The sequence below is a fragment of the Micrasema longulum genome, unplaced genomic scaffold (genome assembly GCF_059751315.1).
Source record: "Micrasema longulum isolate JH-2025_06_02 unplaced genomic scaffold, ASM5975131v1 h1tg001056l, whole genome shotgun sequence".
Classification (NCBI taxonomy): Eukaryota; Metazoa; Arthropoda; class Insecta; order Trichoptera; family Brachycentridae; genus Micrasema; species Micrasema longulum.
In genome coordinates this window covers 242061-262903 of record NW_028278244.1, presented here as the reverse complement: position 1 = coordinate 262903, position 20843 = coordinate 242061, and the positions used below count along the sequence as shown (strand labels likewise).

Genomic DNA, 20843 nt, shown 5'->3' with positions numbered 1-20843 from the left:
GAACGACTTTCCCCTTCGAGCACACTTAAACCAGTATGGACCGTGATACGAAAATTTAGAGGACCTTATAATCCTCCAATTGAACGTGTGGTGGTAACACTTTGGTTGGACGATTTTCTCAATAATATGGCTCCTTCTTACTGTCCCAATATCGATGAAATTATTTGTACTCTTACTTTCTGGATTTGCCTCGTACATAACTCAACAAAAAAACTTATTATTTGTTCAAAATTCGTCCAATATTATGTCCTAATTTTTTATGTATATTTTTTTTATCATAGTCCCTGGACTGGTACCTGAAGAGTAAGACTGATCACCTTACCTTAATGTAACAAAATTAATCAAGATATGCTGCGATTGGTGTACCAATCCAGTGCCCTATGCACCATTAGGTGCGGAAAGGGAATGATGATGATGATGCTTTTTTTTAACATCGGTTCATATTTCAAGATGTGTGAGAAGTAAAGTCATAAAGAAATTCATCTTTATATTATTTTTATTTTAAAAATAAAAATATCATCCTTATGGTTTTAAGTTTCTACATATAAAATAATAAAAGTGAACTTATCATCGGTTAATATCTGATTGTACGCGGTACATATGGAAACAACAATATATCGAATATCGTCCTCAACATGAAAGGATTCTTTCTTTCTTACTTTAAAATTTGTCTCTCTCAAATTTGCTCATCACTTTAACATCAGTTTGACATTTTGAGATATTATGTATATTATTTTTTAAATTATGTTAATTAAAAAAAAAAACAAAACATGAACTAAACAAAATTAACTTTCTAATGTAATGAATATAGTAGTTATTATTTACAGTCGTTATTATTATAAATAAAATTGTTATGTTTTATCAATCAATACAAAAATAACAGAAGGTAAAACAAAGATCAACGCACAGTTCCATAGAGATAAGATTATACGACACTCGAGAGACGGTACGAGGACACTGCCGAGCAGGAATTTTAAAACTGCTCGCTCATTTTTTCGCCCGCTTTGATTAAATTTTTTTATAATGTAAACAAATATAATACTAGGAGTTATTCAGAGACGTCACTCATCAACAAATGTTCAGGGAATATTTCAATACAAACTTTAAAAAAAATTACCTTTGAGTTTAGATACAAATAAAAAATATCGCTTCCGATTTGAAAGAGTTATTTAGAAAAACAGTGATTATGACTTCATAAACATTATTTGTGGATTCCGCCACCTGCGTCCTGCGCAACGCGACATAGTAGATATTTTAATATACTCACAGCAGAATCATCGCATTGCTTTACATCTATTTTCATACTTTTATCTTGTTTTAACAGTACAGAAGGTTCTATTTTCTTCATAGCAACGCTGATTCTAATTTCAGTGGTTAAAAGCTTAAGTACATCATTTTTATGTATTTTGCCATCAGATAATTGTAGAAGAGTGTGACAGCTCAACTCTAAACGAGCGTGCCAAGGAAATGATTCTGACTCTGGAAAAAAGATTTTTAAATATAAATCACATGATTTATCAAATATTCATAAAAAATTGCACAGGTGCATTTACGCCAGTGAGTGGTGTGCAGCAAAAAAGGGAATATAAGGCGATCCAACCTCATCTGCGCCCAGTGTAATTACAATTACTGACCTCATGGAGGAAATCCATATTTTTTTCCTTTGATCTTATGTTTTTCACATGTGCCATATGTTTCACCTAGGGAGTGGACGTGGATTGAGTAACATATGTTTAGAGTTGATTTTTTATTTTAATATGAAATCTATCTCCCATTTTGAATGTACCTAGGAACATAATATATGGAAATGAAAATATTACCTTCATTCCAAATGTCTTTTGGAATTTCGCATTCCGGTGTGGTAAAACTAAAAAGGGAGTATTTTAGAGCAGCACTCTTAACTTTTACTTCAGGTATCCTAAAATATAAGCATATGTATTATTATTTTCCATTTTTCTCTTCATATCGTATATATATATTTTTTTTTTCTCATGTACCTAGTCCAGCCATAAATACTGTTACATGAAATTCAAAAATTCATAAAATGTAAACAATAGCAGGTAGAGACCCGTAACCTCCGTGGTGTAGTGGTCAAGACGCTTGACTCACGCACGGAAGGTTCCGGGTTCGATTCCCGGTGAGAACTCAAAAAATTAAAATGTGAATTTTCTCAAGCCTGGGTGCTCTGTGATGTAATTCACCACTGTAATTAGGCCTCCTGGCCTGTTGTGGTGCAAAAAAAAATGTAAAAATGTAAAATGTAAACCTTTTTTCAGGTAAAGTACCAACCCTTATGCTATTGCTATAATTAGTCAGTCGTTGAACGTCAACGAGTAAACATGGAGTGGGGTGTTAAAGAAAACCGAATCGCTGTAATCGCGTAACACAAAGTTGGGAAGAAGCAGAGAGACATTTTTAACACCCTAAAACTTTTAGGTATAAGTCACCAGTTTATGTATCAAACTATTAATCGGTTCAAGAATATTCAAAGTGCTGAAGACCGACCAAGATCTGGACGTCCTCGAACTGTGCGGACTCCGGGAGCTATTAAGGCTGTCAGAAGCAGAATTCATATAAATCCACTCCGTAAACAAAAAATCTTGTCCAGGAAGATGAATATATCGAGTCGAAGTATGTCCCACGTCATCAAATCTGACCTAAAGATGGGGGCTTACCGAAGAAGTACTGGTCATTTGATTATTCCACCTTTACGGGACATTAGGAAGACCAGAGCAAAAAAACTTATTTCACGATGCGTGAATAATTTGCATAGCAAAATTCTGTTTTCTGATGAAAAAATATTTAACATCGAAGAAAACTTCTACAAGCAAAATGATCGAGTGTATGCTCATAGCTCTCGAGAAGCCGCTCAAGTCATTCCTAATGTTTAAAGAGGTCATCATCTAGCAGCAGTGACGATTTGGTGGGGTGCCTCCTACGAAGGGGTTTCTGAGTGTGAAGACAAAGGCGAAATCGTACCAGCATGACATTCTAGAGAAGGTTGTTAAGCCTCTCAATGACACAATGTTCAATTTGAGACATTGGATCTTCCAGCAAGATTTTGCTCCAGCTCATAAGGTAAAATCTATTCAGCAATGGCTGGAAAATCACATACCGGAGTTTATTAGAGCTGAAGATTGGCCTTCTGGAAGCCCAGATTTAAATCCGCTGGACTACAAATTGTGGTCAGTGTTGGAGACCATGGTCTGTAGCAGAGGACATCGCGTCTGTAGCAGACGAAATTCCCATGGATATTGTGCGTGCTGCCATTGACGATTGGCCGTTTAAAGGCCTATGTGAAGGCAAGAGGACATTTTGAATAAAATATATTTTTTCAATTAGTGGAATATGCATGTTGGCCTAGTAATAAAAAAAACTTTTGTAAAATTAATTGCTTTTTTATTATAATAAAAACAGTTCGTAACAGTATTTATGGCAGAACTAGGTATATTTGAAATTATATAACTTAAAATGACTAAATAACTACTATATAACAGTGTTAGCCACTCGCCAAGCGCAAGAGCTGGTCTCTTTTTTGGAAAGTTAGTTTTAAGATTAACTAAATAATATATACAAAAGTAGATTAAAAAACATCTATCATATGTAACTATATTAAATTAATAAAAAAAAATATTTATATATATCAATAAGATATATCAATAAAAATAATATACATGTATTAATTAATACTTGCCAAATAATTTTATAACTATTCAGAAATTCCATTTTTTTTTTTTTTAATAAAAAGAAATATTTGCGTTCTTATGATTTACCCAAATATTTAATTTTGAGGGCCATTTTCAACGAGTTGTAAATAACTCACTATTAGAAAATGGAATCAAGTTGGGGTAAAGTGGGATTCGAACCACGGACCTTCGGTCCGTGAGTCCGAGACACTAGCCACAGGATCACAACCCGATTATTTATTTAATTATTTTCTTTCCTCATATAATATCCAGAATATGATAATTTTGTCATCAAATAAAGGAGGCGAGTGAATTTTTTTTTATTTATAAAATATATTTATATACATCATTTAATGTGAAATAAGAAAAAAAAAACTATTGAATATTGACAATGAAAATGGTTTCATCAATTTTGCAACATCTTCTAGTCTTGAAGATGTTGAGGAAGTGATTTTACTGGTTATTTTTAATTTGTGGGTTTAAGTAATTATGATTCTACAACTTGATGGTGTGCATGATATTGTGCCATATTTACCATATTATTATTATCAACTATACCAACTATACTATACAAGAATTAGAAAATTTGTATTTCTATTTCATAAAGCAAAAAACTGTAGCTCCCCTAGGAGGGACAGAGAACTTCACTCGTTTATGCACTTGTTCACGTGTCATTTATGTACATTTGATTTCTACAGAAAAGGCAACATTCTCATGGCTATTTTTAAAAATCTTTTAGTTTATGACAAAACTGTATCTTATTTATCTCATGGTATATTGGTACATGGGATTTCGAGTTTAATATTCGAGTCAACAATGTAATTTTTTATAGATATTTTTTACATTACATTATTTTTTGTATTTATTTTTCTTGCTGTTTAGTGTTAATTGCATAGTTTTTTGCTTTACTGATTTGCGGGTACATATTTGTTTTCCTGTTTTTTACATATTTTCACTTTACTGGTTTAAACTTATTTTTTCTTTAGTGTCTTGTGCGTTTATTTTTACTTTACTGTCATATACATATATATTTACTTTACTGTTTTTTTTTTTACATATTTTTTTCACTTTTCTGTGGGCCTGTCTCCTATCCAAATGGGAAGCCACCATTGTTGCCAGAACGAACGCTTCGCTACCTGGTGTTTCAATTCAGCGCCTTACGAGCTACTGAGCACTACTGATAAAGGTAAGAAATGGGATATTTTATTGAATACATTAAATGCATTCTGTATTTATCAAAATAGTAAAAGATATAGAACAACATACACAATGACAAGAATATCCTCTAATCCTGCACCTCGATCTATCGCCTCTTCAACACTTTGGCAGTCAATAGCTGAAATGGATTTGGTTGGAAGGTAAATGGTTGAAGATTCTGCAACTAAGTGAACTGCCACCCGTTTGTACTCATCCAACTTTGTGAACCAATATTGACTGGACTGAGGGATTAAATCATCAAATTGTAAGGGAGATTCCTGAAAAATAAATCCATAGTTAGTTTTACTAGACCTTGTATATTACAATTAAAAATTAATCTTCTTTTCCCTTGTTGTTCCCTAAATGGAGCCACAAACTGAGCTGCAGCTTCTGTCAGGTCCACATCCGTAATTCTAACATGAACTGTCAGCATTGGATGTCCAGGACTGTAGACTGGTACTAAATAAACTCTCTGGAGGTATATTAAATGCCAAATTTGAAATATTTTTAGTAGTGAATAGAGAAAACAAGGCAAGATTTATAGGAATAAACAGTAAAAATATGTAGTACAACACACAGCATAATAACCCATAAAAACTCATTGTGCATCTGAACGGCTGTGAAAATCCAAGAAATTTATTAAAAATAGTATTTTTATACTTACTTGGCATATTTCTGGATTTTTAAAAACATCACGAGACGATGAACCACTCGCTCCGTGTACAAAGTCTTTCTCTCTATCTGAATGGGAATGAACTCCCGAATATTTGTTGGAAACTTTACTAGTGCTTGGGCGATTCTATAAATAATGTGGAGTGTGAAATTAGAAAACACTTAAGGTAAATGTTTTCTCCAAATTTGCATTTGAAAAGACAAAACATAAAGAGAGAACAATGTTTTGATTAGTATATAAATGTTTTGATGTATTCAAATTTAGAACAATGATTAGTTTTGTTCATCCTCAATCTGAGATATTTATATTCAACATAGTTTACATTCCGTGGGATGTTTTTGCCAGTGTAGGATCAAATTGTTTCAACATCTTAAACTCTGTTGCAAGAGCCATCCTCGTGGTGAAGTATTTTATGTCAACGTACCCTAAAAACGGTTTCTGCAATGAAAACCAAAATGTCAAAACAATGTTTTGACATTTGACCTTCACAAGTTCACCAAAAAACATCCAAAACAGTATCTGTGAATATTTTTGCACTTAGAATAAACATTAATTTTGAAAAGGAAAAACATGTGGTATTTTAGGAATGAAAACAATAAATAGACTAAACTATTGATCTTTTAAAAACAAAATAAAAGTAATTATTTAAAGTTATTGTTATAATACTAAATTAAGTTTTCACTGATCTGTTTACTATTCAATAAGAAAATTAATCAAAAAATAATAATTACCATGTCATCAAATGACCTTTTATTTCCTTTGTCTAAACCAGGTTGAGAGACGAAATTGACCTCTGAAAAAAAGTTTGTTTTAACATAATCAAATCGTATTCCGTGCCTGAAAAAGTTACAAAAAACATCTCATGAAAACAAAATGCGAAGATGTCAAAAGTCGGAATAATTAAGGGCTAAAACTGTTTGACACAATATTTTTATATTTAACATTAAAATATAAATAATGCTTTTGTGCTGAGTTATAGCGTGTAACTTGATTTTAAACTGTTATTTTGTTTTATAGTTTTTCAGATTTTCTAAATAGTAATAGGATATTTCGGCCTCGTGGCGTAGTGGTCAGTGCGTTTGCCTATCATGCAAGAGGTCTCGGGTTCGATTCCCAACATGGTTGACATGAAATATTTATTGAAAAAGGTATTTTTACACTAGAATATTTCATAGTCCCTGGACTGGCACCTGAAGCCTAAGACTGATCATCTTACGTTCATGTAACAGAAATGATCAAGATACGCTGCGATTAGTGTACCAATGCAGTGCCCTATGCACCATAAGGTGTGGAAAGGAAATGATGATGATGATGAATAGAATATTTCAGTACAAAAAACATAATATATTATAGCTATTTTGATAAAAATCTTCCAAGGAATCCATATATAGTGTACCTATGTACCAATTGTTTCACTAATCAAAAACCTCGCTGCACACCCCTGGTATGTTATAATGATGTTTATACGCAGGTCAGTGTTTGAAATGGATAGTGGCATGGATAATCGATCCCAAATGCTTTCTTGTTGTATGATATTGGGAGATAAAACATAAATAGACAATTCAATACTGCCAGATGTCATGCAAAAAGATTGCAAATAATTTTAAGTGAAATGCTTTTGCACCAGAAGCAACTGAGTCATAGATTTTCAGAACCAAGGCGTGTTAAAATGAAAATTGGTGAAAAGGAAAAAAACTTTGAATCTACTAAAATAGCAAAAAAATTATTAAAAAAAAAAATTAATAATGCTTTGTTTTGTGAACCACTTTATATGTTTACACAGCTGACTAGTTTCGGAAACAACACATTGCCCTCTCCGGGGGGTTATTTAACAACTAAACATATATAATATATATATAAAAGAAACATTGAATCCATTAGAGGGTGCCGATAAGGGTAGTGGGGGGAGTAATTGTGTTTAAGGTAAGGTAAATTTACTATCAAAAATGGCTTTATTATTTTTCGAAATATTCTCCACTATGATTAATACAATTTTGCATCCGTTTGAACCTCTGAGTAAAAACACGCATGCTATAGAGTGGGCCTATCGCTATTTTGCAAGGAAGGAAACTGTTACATATTTATGGTTAGCGACAACTTCACTCTGCTGGTGGTCATTTTGTTTTTTTTTTTACAATAGATGCGTAACAGACGCTTTCGTCGCTGTGCATGTAAATAACTTTGATATTTACTCGTTATCTATATATATTGTAACGGACGGTTAAAAATATAAATGAAATATGCAATAATATAGTTAGGGCCCCCGGTATCTGTAGGCTAAATGTTGGACCCACAATAAAGGATGAATATTCCACTTTCGGGTCTGACTTTAGCGATACCGGGGTACTATAGAGCAGAAATTTGTGTTACAGGCCCTAAAAAGGGCCTGAATCTAGACGTTTGACCCGTTATTGCCCTAACATGCATTTGTATAAACGAGACTAAGGACTGCCTTAAAAAAGGCATTTTGTAATTGATGTGGCGCGTGCGGCGGCTCCCAGCGAAGTGACCGGGCCGAGCGCCGGCACCTCCCTATATGCACTTTGGGGGAGGCGCGCCGGCCGGGTATAGTGGGAGCGGTATTTCCCCCCCCCACTCCCGTATTGGCCTAACGCCGGTTCGGACGCAGGTAGCGGGAGCCCGCAACACGCCCTATATAATGTGTACATTTAAAATAATAAATATTGAGTTCGCCTCGAGACATCACGTTAGTCTGATCGTTTCATTTCGTCACCCCGCCCGACCTTCCGCTCTACTACTGGATCTACACCTTGGACTTGACCATCGCTTCACCCCAGGACTACGAACCAGTATCTTCCACCGACCTACGCAGTGACACCGGACTTGAGAGGAATTTCGAGACTTCATAACTTTCGGGATTTACGACCCCGAGAGCGACGACGGCAGCGAGACACGGCCAACACCTACCCCTTGCTACAGGATTGTGGAATACAGTCCAAACTGTTACTTGTACAGTACATATATATATAAAAGGAAATGTTCATATGTGTGTCCTCGATGGACTGAATAACTACTTGACCGATTTACGTGCGGTTTTCAGCGAAATGTAGATCATTGCCATGAGCGTATTTATAGCTCTTAAAATCTCCAATTTATTAAGTAGAAAAAAGTTAGGAGCGTAAATGTTTTTTCCATCAATCACCAGGGCTACATTCGCCGAGAATGCAAGGACAAAAAAATTGGAAGGGTGTTTTTTTTTGTGTATAAAAAAAGTTTATTTTTGAATGTTGACAAACAAGATTTGTTTTTTTATGGATCCCAATCAGATTATTTCCTTAAATTTCTTATAACTGACATTCAATGCATTTTTGAAAATCACATTACTAAATAGAGTGCACCCCTATTGGTAAGAAGAGAGGAGTTTGACATTTTCAAAAAGAATTATATATTTGAAAATTAATTATTTAATGTTTTGGAATTCAAACATAAACAAGTACTTACGTACCTACTAAAATGAAATATTTCAATATAAATTATTTGTACATTAGGAAATTAATCATAAACAAGTACCTGCAAGATCTCCATTTCACTCTGTAACAACAGGAGTACCACAAGGATCAGTTTTAGGGCCATTGTTGTATCTACTTTATACAAAAGACGTTGAAAAAATAATAAAATCGTGCGGGTTATGGGCTCATTGTTATGCTGATGATACCCAAATATACTTTTTCTGCAAGCCGATGGATAAAGACAATTTACAATTAGCCATCACTCAGTGTATAGGTAAAATAGGTGACTGGATGGCTGAAAATCGACTTATCCTTAATCCATTAAAGACAGAAAACCTTTGGGTTGCAACACCAAGAAGGCAACATATGTTAACAGATTCCTCTTTAAACACTGGACCTTCTATTATTCCTAATGTCAATCTTTTAGGTGTTCATATTGACGCTAAACTTTCGCTTGAAAGACAAATCAGCAAGACAGTCAGCGCATGTTTTTACCAGCTAAGGCAAATTAAGTGCATTCGAAAACATCTACCTAATGAGGCGGCCCGTCTCTTAGTAAACGCATTTGTGATATCACGAGTCGATTACTGCAATGGAATATATGCTGGCCTCCCTAAATATAAAATGGAACGATTGCAGTCGATTCTGAATGCAGCTGCTACGCTGATCTTTGGTGTATCAAGGTACGATCATATTACACGGTTGCTTCAAAGTCTGCACTGGCTACGTTTTCCTGAAAGGGTTAAGTATAAGCTGTGTTGGTTAATGTATAAAACAATGCATAACACGGCTCCCCAATACCTTAAGGAACTCTGCATTCCGGATGAGTTGGCATATAGGCGCCTCACTCTCCGCTCAGCCTCCTGTTCTGCTGTAGGGAAGGTTATACTACCCCAATTACGCAACCAGAGTTCCAAATTTGGTGATAGAGCTTTTGCAATAGCCGGATCTTTAGCCTTACCTTCAGAACTAAGAAATTGTGCAACAGAATCGCTTTTTAGAAAAAAAAAAAAAACTTTTTTATTTGTGAAATCGTTTCCTGATTTGAAAAGTGCTACTGCTTAGAAGGAATACAAACAATACATATGTGTATGGGTAATTTATAAAATTAGTGTGTAAGTGAATAGTAATTAAGAGTAAGCTGATAGAATTAAGTATAATGTACAGCGCCCTTGAAGTGATTATTCACAAAAACGGGGCTATAAAAATTGTCAAAATTGATTATTATTATTTTACCTAGGTACCTACTTACCAATGAAAAGTTACAACATCTTTTTTACATTCATTTAAACGGTTTTCACTAAAGATTTTTTAGAAAAGTTTTGTGAGTATAGCGCGGTATATAAACGCGGTCCGACTTTTCTTCATACAAACGTATTCCCGTATTTTCTCTCTGGATTATGGCACTTGAGGAGTGATTTTTTACACACTATAGATATTTAACATTGGCGTATCCTTTTTGTTTTATTTTTATAAAAATTGTTTAAACTATTATCGGAACTAGAACCATCTAAACTAGTAAAAAAGCACAGTTTTATCTGCAGTCTGTGGGAGCACGGCGCACGGCACACGGCGCACGGTATACAAATATAACTATTTTTGAAAAACACAAAACGTACCGATACAGAAAATTTTATTCTGATATTTACAGTTTTCACAGGTACTTGATTTTGATAAATATTTTCATTTGGTTTATATTGATTTTTGGCATTTATTGTCTCGACATGTGTATTTCTTAAAAAAACTTTCCATATTTCGACATATTTACTTTATGATGGGTCGACGGATTCCCATGTGGGTCTTTTGGCCTATTCATGGGTAGGAAAAAGAGGTTTCTTGCGGCGGCGCTGGAACGCGCTAGCGAGCGGCGGAGCCCTAAGGCTCTTCCGATATATGTTAAGTGGACTGTATTTTTGTAGTCTAAACGAAGTGAGAATCCTCGATATGCGGTATGCAGTGTCAATCGGTCACAACCCCAGCAAATGAGATGGATTAGGAAGAGATGCCACTAACTGACTTGCCGAATATCTTGAAACGAAGAAAAATGGACAAGATGAATTTTGGAAATGGGCGACTCAAATATAGAACAACAATGTCGAACTATCGACTAAATTTTTTATCAGGGGCGCTATTCTGAACCACTCTCACTGCACGAGAAAACCTTTTTTTTCATATATTTTGTATGTAAATACACAAGATAATACGGCCGCGACAGCGTTTGGAATACCAGTTCAGTTATTTCCATAAATTGCGATTTAACGAAGGATTTACAATGTGATGAACAAATAAAGGAATTTGCATCACAAAAATGCAGAAAGGTTGCTTTATAATGTATGTAACATAACCAGACAGAACCTGTCAATTTATTTTGCAATAATGTCATACAGTTGCTGTTTGTATAAACATACACTTCATATTGTATAAATAAAATATTTTGTCCTATTTTTTCCTATACCGTATACCTACATCACTATAGAAAACAGTTTTTTGACAAAATGGCAATTAGTTGAGTGATTAGGTAGGCCGCTAAGTAGTATTAGCCCAGGGCCCCACAAATTCATGATCCACCCCTGATGGTTATTATTACAGATAAGAATATGTTAATGTGTGCCCTATATCAAGACTCAAAATAAATAAATAAAAAAATACATATATATATAAAATTCTCAATAATATGCTCTCGTAAAGGAAGTAAATTATCAACACAGATATACATCAATTAATTTTAATCAAGTTTTGAAAATTTACCTGGTTCTGAAGAACATATCTTTGAATCATTTCTGTGAGTAAATTTGTAAGTTAACCACTCGGAAAACAGATTATCCATTACAAACGATATTTCTGAAATTGTAATGATAACATAGGAAGAAATATCATCACTAGAAGACAGTTGCATATATCCCGCAATGATCCTAAAATAATAAAAAAATATATGTAACGGTTTCATAAAACATAAAATTCAAAAAGACAAATTGATTATATACAAATCTGTTTAGACAATCACTGGATTAACCCTCAAGGATTTTACAAAGATATATCAATAGATATGGAGAACCTCTTTGAGGAAATATGAAAGTCTAGGCATTTACAGGACTTATGACATGTCATAAGCTGGTTGATGTAATTACTTTACACGTTGTGTAATATTTGTCATTCAGCCTATGTTTGAACATCCATATATCTTCAATTCTTCTTTCTGTCGATTTTTGTGAGTTGTCTTGAGACCCCTCATACAACATTTTATTGGGTAAAATTATAATGGTCAATGTTTGCTTGAAATTTATGGTTTAAGAAACTCATTCTATTTTTCTAATAAATATGATAAAAATACTTACGGGCACAATCTGGATGGATTACAAAATACCCAAACCGTTTGAGATGAATCTGAAACAAAAAAACAGCCTTTCTTTTAACTGTAAAAATAGATTATGCTTTCCCTTTAAGTATAAACATTATGTCAGCTTGTCTGCAAGAACTGTAAAAAAATTGCTTTACGTTTTTTGTTTGTGTAAAGGACACAATGTGAGAGCAAGTTGAATGCAAGTTCAAATAATAAATGCTTTAATATACATAATTCAGATCAATATCCTATAAAAGGTCACATAAAATAATTCATTACTAGACACTGGAAAATTTCGCGATCGCGATAAAACGAAAAATAACGCAAAATTCGGCATTTTTACGCGAATAACGCGAAATCTTGTGTTTTTTTAAAATAACGTAAAATTCGCTGTTTTTGGAAAATAACAAGCTTAGCAAGCTTTGAAAGCCATAAAATATTTCGCCGAATATTTTGGGTTGCTAACTTCACGCTCGTTTCTCTGCGTCATTCTATGGACTCTTGGCTTGATTCGAATTGGAGGCCATATTTGTTTTCATAACTGTCATATTTCCATAAAAGTGTTGTTATGTGCTGATTCTGCTGAATATGACAATATCTTGGGAACAAAAGGATTCTTGTGAAAAACATATTCATGGTGTGAAACAGGAAAAATGCCGAGAAGAATTCAGCTTGCACTTCAAAGCAATCTTATAACTAAAGATTTTACCAGAAGACAGGACGCTGTTACGGAATTGGCTAAACACATGACTGAAACCTTTATCAAAGCCAACATACCTTTGGAAAAACTTAATGATCCGCATGTCAGTGCCTGGATTGACAAATATATGCAAGGTATTTGATTTATTTTTATTTACTTTATTCTGAGCATAACATTTATTTTTAATGTTATTTTACCGATTTTGATAACCTAACTGTTTTTGACACATGTTTATAGTGGTAAAAATACGACATTCAACATTTTACCTGTAATTTTTATAGTACGCAGTGAATTTGTTTCGTAATCTTCACTGATCAAAACAAAACAATTTCCAAAGCCACTACTTTTACAAACACTATTATAATAGCAAGATTAACGCCGAATGAAAACATTTGACAGTAGACTTAAAAAAATGTCGAAAATACAGTTTTCCTTTCTCAGTTTACAATCGTTTCTTTTTTCAGGTGCTGGAGATTTGCCGTGCACAAAAATATTAAGAGAGAAGTATCTTGGAATTGTAGCTGCTGACAGAGTTTTCAAAGTGAAAGAAGTTTTAGAAAACAAAAAAAATAATTGTTTAGCGCCGAAACTATCGATTCTTCAGGCCGTTGTGTGTTCGCCATATTATTTAGAATTAATGCAAGTCTTGAAGAAATAAAACTGTTTTGTGTCAGGGGTAAAATTTTTAGAGTCAGCCAACGCTACAAATTGTGTCAGGGCTATAATAGATGCCCTGAAAGACTACAATATTGAGTTTAAAAATGTGAAGAGTGTAGTGAGAGATTCAATGTGTTACATGACTAAATGTGTTGAGACGTTGAAGGTGGTTTTGGTTGACCATCTTTAGCATGTGCATTGCACACATATATATTCCGCGTTTTATGTAATATTTGCTTCATTTTTTGTATTCAGTTTTTGAAAAAATATACTAAAAGTTAGTTTATAATATGTATGTAGTTAATATTTAGTGTTTTTAATGTTGTATTATTGTAAAATATATATTTTTAATGTGAAAAAACAATGCCTTTGACTTTTATTATAAACCCGTGTACTCAAATTGGTTCTAAAAAATAACACCGCCAGTTTTCAAAAATAACACCGCTTTTGGCAAAAAATAACACTGCGTTTCACAAATAATAACACTGCTGTTTTCCGGTCTCTATTCATTACTGTGATAATCTATATACATATATAAAAGGCAATGTTCGTATGTGTGTCCTCGATAGACTGGACCGATTTACGTTTTTTTTTTTTCTGGGAAATGAGGATTTTAGTATCTATATATATGTATATAGATACTAAAACTTCAATTTGTTAGATGCAAAAAAAGTTAAGAGCACAAATGTTCTATTCCTCGACACACAGGGTTGAGAATGCAAATATTAAAAAAATGGTAGAATGTTATTTTTTAGTATCCAAAAAAATATATATTTGAATGTTCACAAAAAACGTTTGTTTTTGGTGGATCACAATCAGATTATTTCCTTAAATTCCTTTTAATTTCTACACATTTTTTTTTTTACTGGATTTTTCGTAATAATAAAATAATATTAACTGACATTTAATACATTTTTGAAAATCGTATTCCAACATCAAGTGCACCCTTGTTGGCAAAAAGAGCAGAGTTTGACATTTACACAAATAATTCTAAATTAGAATATTTATTATTTTAAGTTATGGAGTTCAAACACAAACAAGTACTTAGATACCTACTTACATTCAATGTTTGAAAATAATTTATTTTTACATTTAGAATTCAATCATAAACAAGTACATAGGTAACTACTTACAAATGAAGTTATATAATCTTTTTTAGGTTTATTCAAACGTTTTTTACATGCCTTCAAGACACAATCGGGCATTTTAGTTTGAACAAAAATGTCAAGCTCATGTCAAAACCTGAAATACGCTATTTCGCATAGTATCAGGGAGGCATCTCCAAGACGTTGAAAGAAAAACTTTAAATACCTATTTCTCAAAATTCCTTGTCACGCAATCTTCAAAATTTATGTAAACCGAAACACAAAAATAATCATGTATATGTATATATCTAATTTGAACTAAATACAATAATTGATATCAAACTTTCAATTGTGTTAATTTCAATATTATTTTGTACACTGGTTTATATTTGCTACTTCATAGGTATGATTTGTATTCTATTAGTTTTATAAGGTTTTAATATCATTTATTTTATTTGGATTGTTATTTTTAATATTGTATCATATGTAATTATTACTATCAATTTTTTTTTACATTATTTCTTGTATTTGGATTGTTCTTCTTTTAAATTTTATATTGCATCATATGCAATTATTAATTATTGCAATTTACTTTATATTTTGTTGTTGTTGATTATTGTGGCTTAACTCAGGCACAGCCTAAAAAGCCATAAAATGTTGGTGAAATGTTGTACACAAATGTAATGTGAAATGAAAAATAAACATGAATTACATAAATATAATATATTATTTCATTCATACCTTGTAAATATTTCGTTGCAAATGCTTTAATGGTGTGAATTGTAAAACTATAAACATGTTTTTTTTGATAGATCAAATGACAGGTATTTAAATCTTCTACATTTAATTCCAAGTGAACCATTTCTGCAATAAACAAATAAATAATGTAAAAGCATTTCATAATAGAAAATAGTTAATTAAACATATGATGAACAGTAAAATGTATACCTTTATCTTGCATTGCATCCTGTACTAATGATGTATCTATAAATGGGGAATCACAATTTACAGATACTTTACGTTGTAGGTAAGAGTTGGCAATAATGTGATACAGCAACAAAATTTTCGGCATCGTTGCACATATAGATATGGATTCTAAAAGAACAATAAATTCTGCATTATATGCATTCATTTAAAACATTAATTATTTTACAAGATTGACGATTATTTGATATTGTTCACACATACTTAACTCTAAGATGTAACTGTTCAATACAGGTGTATCGGTATCCCAAAACTCTGGCAATATAAGGCTTAACAAGTACCATGTGAAACTGCATTCCGTTATGAATGGTGCGGAAAACTCATTGGCTTTTGAATTTTTTCTAAGAGTTGCGCTGTGTTTTTCTAGAATAGAAAAAAAAATGATACACAGATATTTTTCAAAAAGGTTTACATTTTGATCGAACTAATATGTGTGAATTTTTTTTGACAAAACTAATGAAATTTTTGGGCAAAATAAAATAAATTAGATCATAAGGCAAGTTATCTAGGTACTTTTGATAGCAAATAAAGTATTACGTAAAAAGTAAAAAGGCACAGTTTTATCTGCTGTCTTCAGGTGCACGGTATACAAATATAACTATTTTTGAAAAATGCAAAACGTCTGTCTAAAAAAATAACAAAATCGGTTCAGTTTTGAGGTGCAAAATCGGGACAGCGAAACGTCGATTTTGTCTATTTTAACAAAAGGTCTGACATGCAATTGCCTTTTTCGCACATGTTTCGGGGAGGCATCTGCAAGACAGACATAGGAAAGCAATGTCCGAATACTTATTTATCAAAATTCTCTATCCTCATAATTTATAACTTGCACGAAGTATAATTGTGCTAATTAATTCCATAAAAAATGTCTTATAATATTAACGTTCTCTTAGTAAATAAAACAATTGATCTGTTTTCTTACTTTTTATCTATACAGTTTTGCAATTTTAATGGTAGCCGATTAATTTGCTGTAAAAAATCTTGTGGGCGGGAGTCGAAAAATACTCTGAAGACATTTTTACAGTTTATTCGTTTGGAGATAAATATTATCCCTTGTAAAAAGTTATTCATTTTTTTAAAAATGGCAAGTATTGTGGATGATGGCATCTCCAGTCCCTTTATGTAACCATAGGATCAACGCTTACGGTTGTCGAACTAAATCAGTTTCTCATCGCAAGTAACGATCCGACTAAGAATTCCCACGTTATTGTGTCGGCTCAGAAAAGCAATGCAGTCATTGACAAGAGAGTGCCGCTGGCGCTCATTCAGCTTATAGAATACCCACTTCTCAAGCTTCTTCACTTTGACGACTTTATGTGAATGACTTAATATTTTTCATATTTAAAGCATTAACTTTGTGGTCAAACATTTGAACAAATGTTATTAGATATTTGTATGTAACCGACTTTTCTATGTCTACCGATCTCCAGATGCAAAACCCATTATACACCTTCACCATAGTTGTTGCACAAAAATATAAAACCATCATGCCATGCATTTAGTAGGCAACCTTTCATATGGTAATTAATTTTATTTCATATTACTTTTATTTTGCTAAATAGTTTAAGATAAGCTGCGAAACATTGTTGTCTTGTCATTAATGGTTATTTCTAAATCATGGTGGAAGGAAATTGACTATTACTAACCTTATCTTTTTTGTAAAAAGCACACTGGAGATTACATACTGAAACCACAATAACATCATAGCAGGCATCCATAGTTTTTGACGGTGGGTTTGGGAATTGACTTACAATGTAAGAATATCTGAAATCATATTTTCATGTAAATAGGCTAAACACAAGTGACATATTCATACGTAAGCAAGAATAAAAAATTGCATGATACTGCAATATGTATTAATATGCACAAATCGCAAAATCTGTATTTTTGATTTTTTTACAGCCACTTCGCTCCATCAAAATGAAATTTTAAAAACATTACATTTATGCACTTTATATCGGATTACAGCACTCTCGAATTTAGGGAAACGTTTTTATAAGCTGATTTCTGGAAATATATACCATCAGGTTTCTGGTATAAGTTGGTAACTACAATTTTCGAAAAATAAGATTGATTCATAACTGGCATCAAATAATCTTTGTTTAAAAAGTAAATAAAAATATACTGTATTTCGTAAATACAAAAAATAATGCTTTATAATATTCTGCTTGTGGTTTTATGGCCCAGGTGCCAGGTCGTCAAATTGCACTCTAGATGGAAATGGAATTACTTCTAGACAAAAGTACCCGGAGTCTGGACTATTATTTAAATTGTTGATTTGGGATGAGCTTTTAACTTCAAAAGAGCAATATGTCACAATTGGTGAAATGTTACATACCAACTGGTGCCAGAAACCCGACAATATGTAATTAAAATATACTAACAAGATCAGTTTGTGTGTTCCCAATACTATAGCGAAATCTCATGCACAATTTTACGCACCCAGAAGCCGTACGAATGCAAGTCACAATTTACCCATTAATAGGCCAATTTGCTCGCTGAATACGGCTTCTGCACATATTAAGAACATATTTTTCTGTACTTATTGGCAGTTTAGCAGCTATCTGCTTTCTATTCGCTAATCTTTTATTAGTAATGTAATTATGTCTTCAGTCTACATTACGTAATCGATTAAATAACCTGTAAAGTAATGTTGACTATAATTATTTTTAAATAAATAAAAAAATATGAAATTGTGTTTCAATTCGTCCATAAGCTACAAAAAATTAGGATGGAATGTCAAATATAAATAATTTTATAGAATAGCTAAAAACTGACCGGTAAATGCTTACAAAGTTACACGAACTGCTTAACCCGGGGAACGCTAAGCCCTATGTCATCATCATTTATCTTTCTGCACCTTCATAGGGCAGGGCAATACATCGACACACTACGATACGTACGGCAATAATCTCAATCATTTTACATTCTTCACTCAATCAAGGAACTTGTCAAGATTTAACATCTATGTTTCCACAGTGAAAATTTTTGCAAATGCAGATAGAAAGTCATATTCATAAAAAATAAAAATTAACTTAAGCATCGTCAAATTATATTAGCTTCATTGGAATGTTCAATGGATTGAATGCAGCAAAACTAAAGGTTCCTACAATAGAAGCTTGCAAAATCATATCCCTTCCGAACCCTGGTTTAAGACCGCAAAATTATCTAAAAGATTGGTGTCTAACATGTGTACGTTAAGAATTGGACACTGCTGCACTAACAGTAACTTATTTAAAATTAAAGTAGTCCAGAATTCATGGTGCAAGTGTGGCCAAGACATGGAAACGCCTGACCACATACTTTTTGGCTGCCCAATAACTGAAGGATACAAGAATTATTTTTAATTTACAAAAATAAATTATCCAATAAAAGTCGCTTCTCTCCTATCCTCACTTATCCCCGAATTCATCACATAGGAATTTCTGACTGAGAATGGTGTGAACTTTTAGGAGGCTATTTAATTTTAAATTTATTTGTTTATCTTTATGTACATAATGTTAACTGTACATTAAAAATCCCAGAATCCCAAAATCATTTACGTGGATCGCAAAAATCATCTTTCATAGGATGAATTGCCAATAATAAAAAAATAATAAAACTTGTCTCGCCATTTATTAATGAGATATAAGACAGATACCTTTATGTTTAAATTCCAGCAAAATATCTGTGCGGGGCAGAGCCGATTTTATTTTATATTTTGTGGTCATCTAATTTATTTTATTTCTTTTTTTTTATATGTTTATTTATTTATTGGGGATATCAACAATAATACATGTAAAAAAATACAACAAATAAAATATACAGAGAACAAAACCAATGACATTTCTCAGATATTCACAGAAATACATGAAATATACATAAATCGGAAATGAGTTGTGAAGGTTAGTTACGCAGCATATTAAAATTTTATACTTTTGCAACATAAAAAGTTACTAAATAATAGTGAGATATCTCACACATGGTGTAGCTGTACATAAACACTAGTAAGTAAATGCATTTAATAATGTTGCCGCCATTTCAACACAATACTTAAAATAAATAAAAAGACAGTTCGGTTTTTGATTCTCCATGAAATCTTATTACAAAATTTATCCCCATTTACAATATAATTCAATTCTCAAAAGCATTCCAAAATCTGTCAAATTTGACTGTTACTTGAGCGGTTAAGGTAACAAGGTTAAGGCCTTACAATTTTGATAATAATTAATGATATGTTGCCAAACAAATTCAATTTTTAAAATATACAAAACCTACAACTGTTTTTTAGTTTTCAAGAATCGACATTTAATGATCCCCTTTGACGCAATAATACTTAAAAAATAGTTAATATTTTAATAACTAAACATCTTATTTTTACCTGATAGGATACATTGGGGATTCGCAATTTATTTTCACATCCTCAGCTTCCAATATAATAAATGGTAATTCTTTTCGACAGTGAGTTTTATTGGAGTGTGCAGTAGAAGCATTTGAAGTTTTCTAAGAAAATTCAATAAATGACTTTAATATCATTGAGTAAATATAATACTTAATACAGTCGAACTTAGTTGTTACGAGGAAGATGGGACTGACTGAATTTGCTTGTTGTTTAAGAATTCTTATAGGTTTAGAATGACGGGGTTTAAAATTAAAACATTGATCAGAGAACATTAAAAAAACTGAAAAATATCATAAAAATCCCCGAAACAAGAATGTCATATATAAACTACAAAATAAGTTGTTAATTGTAACGAGGTGCTGAGCCGGTACTTACTGAGTACACAAATATTGGATTTTTATGCGCAATTTCAACCAAATGTGTGATACTTTTGCTGGCGAATGTTTTCGGCGAAAACACCAATTTGGTACTTAGAACACTTACTTAGTAATCTGATCCGGATACTTGGCGACATCGGTCCAAAGTTGGCCGCCCGTTTTGATTTTATTACTTGGTTCTTATTTTGAAAATTATGTTTTTAAAGATTAAAGAGTTTTGCTAAGTTGTTGACTAAACTAAACTGTCAGTAAATGTTTCCTCATTTCATCCAAGATCTCGCTATTTCTATGAG

At 32.5% G+C, this 20843-nt stretch overlaps 1 protein-coding gene across 1 annotated transcript in view; it reads right to left on the bottom strand.

The window, feature by feature from the left end:
* Positions 1 to 20843, bottom strand: part of Vps13B (vacuolar protein sorting 13B) — a 153276-nt gene that overhangs the window by 102969 nt on the left and 29464 nt on the right. Inside the window, exons 14-25 of the mRNA XM_088233101.1 lie at positions 20153 to 20274; positions 17435 to 17556; positions 15997 to 16155; positions 15757 to 15903; positions 15550 to 15672; positions 12362 to 12410; positions 11775 to 11938; positions 6288 to 6349; positions 5548 to 5682; positions 4953 to 5161; positions 1821 to 1918; positions 1268 to 1479 (exon numbers count right to left, since the gene is read on the bottom strand). Coding sequence (XP_088089227.1) covers positions 1268 to 1479; positions 1821 to 1918; positions 4953 to 5161; positions 5548 to 5682; positions 6288 to 6349; positions 11775 to 11938; positions 12362 to 12410; positions 15550 to 15672; positions 15757 to 15903; positions 15997 to 16155; positions 17435 to 17556; positions 20153 to 20274 — 1602 coding nt within the window. The remainder of the gene's footprint in view (positions 1 to 1267; positions 1480 to 1820; positions 1919 to 4952; positions 5162 to 5547; positions 5683 to 6287; positions 6350 to 11774; positions 11939 to 12361; positions 12411 to 15549; positions 15673 to 15756; positions 15904 to 15996; positions 16156 to 17434; positions 17557 to 20152; positions 20275 to 20843) is intronic.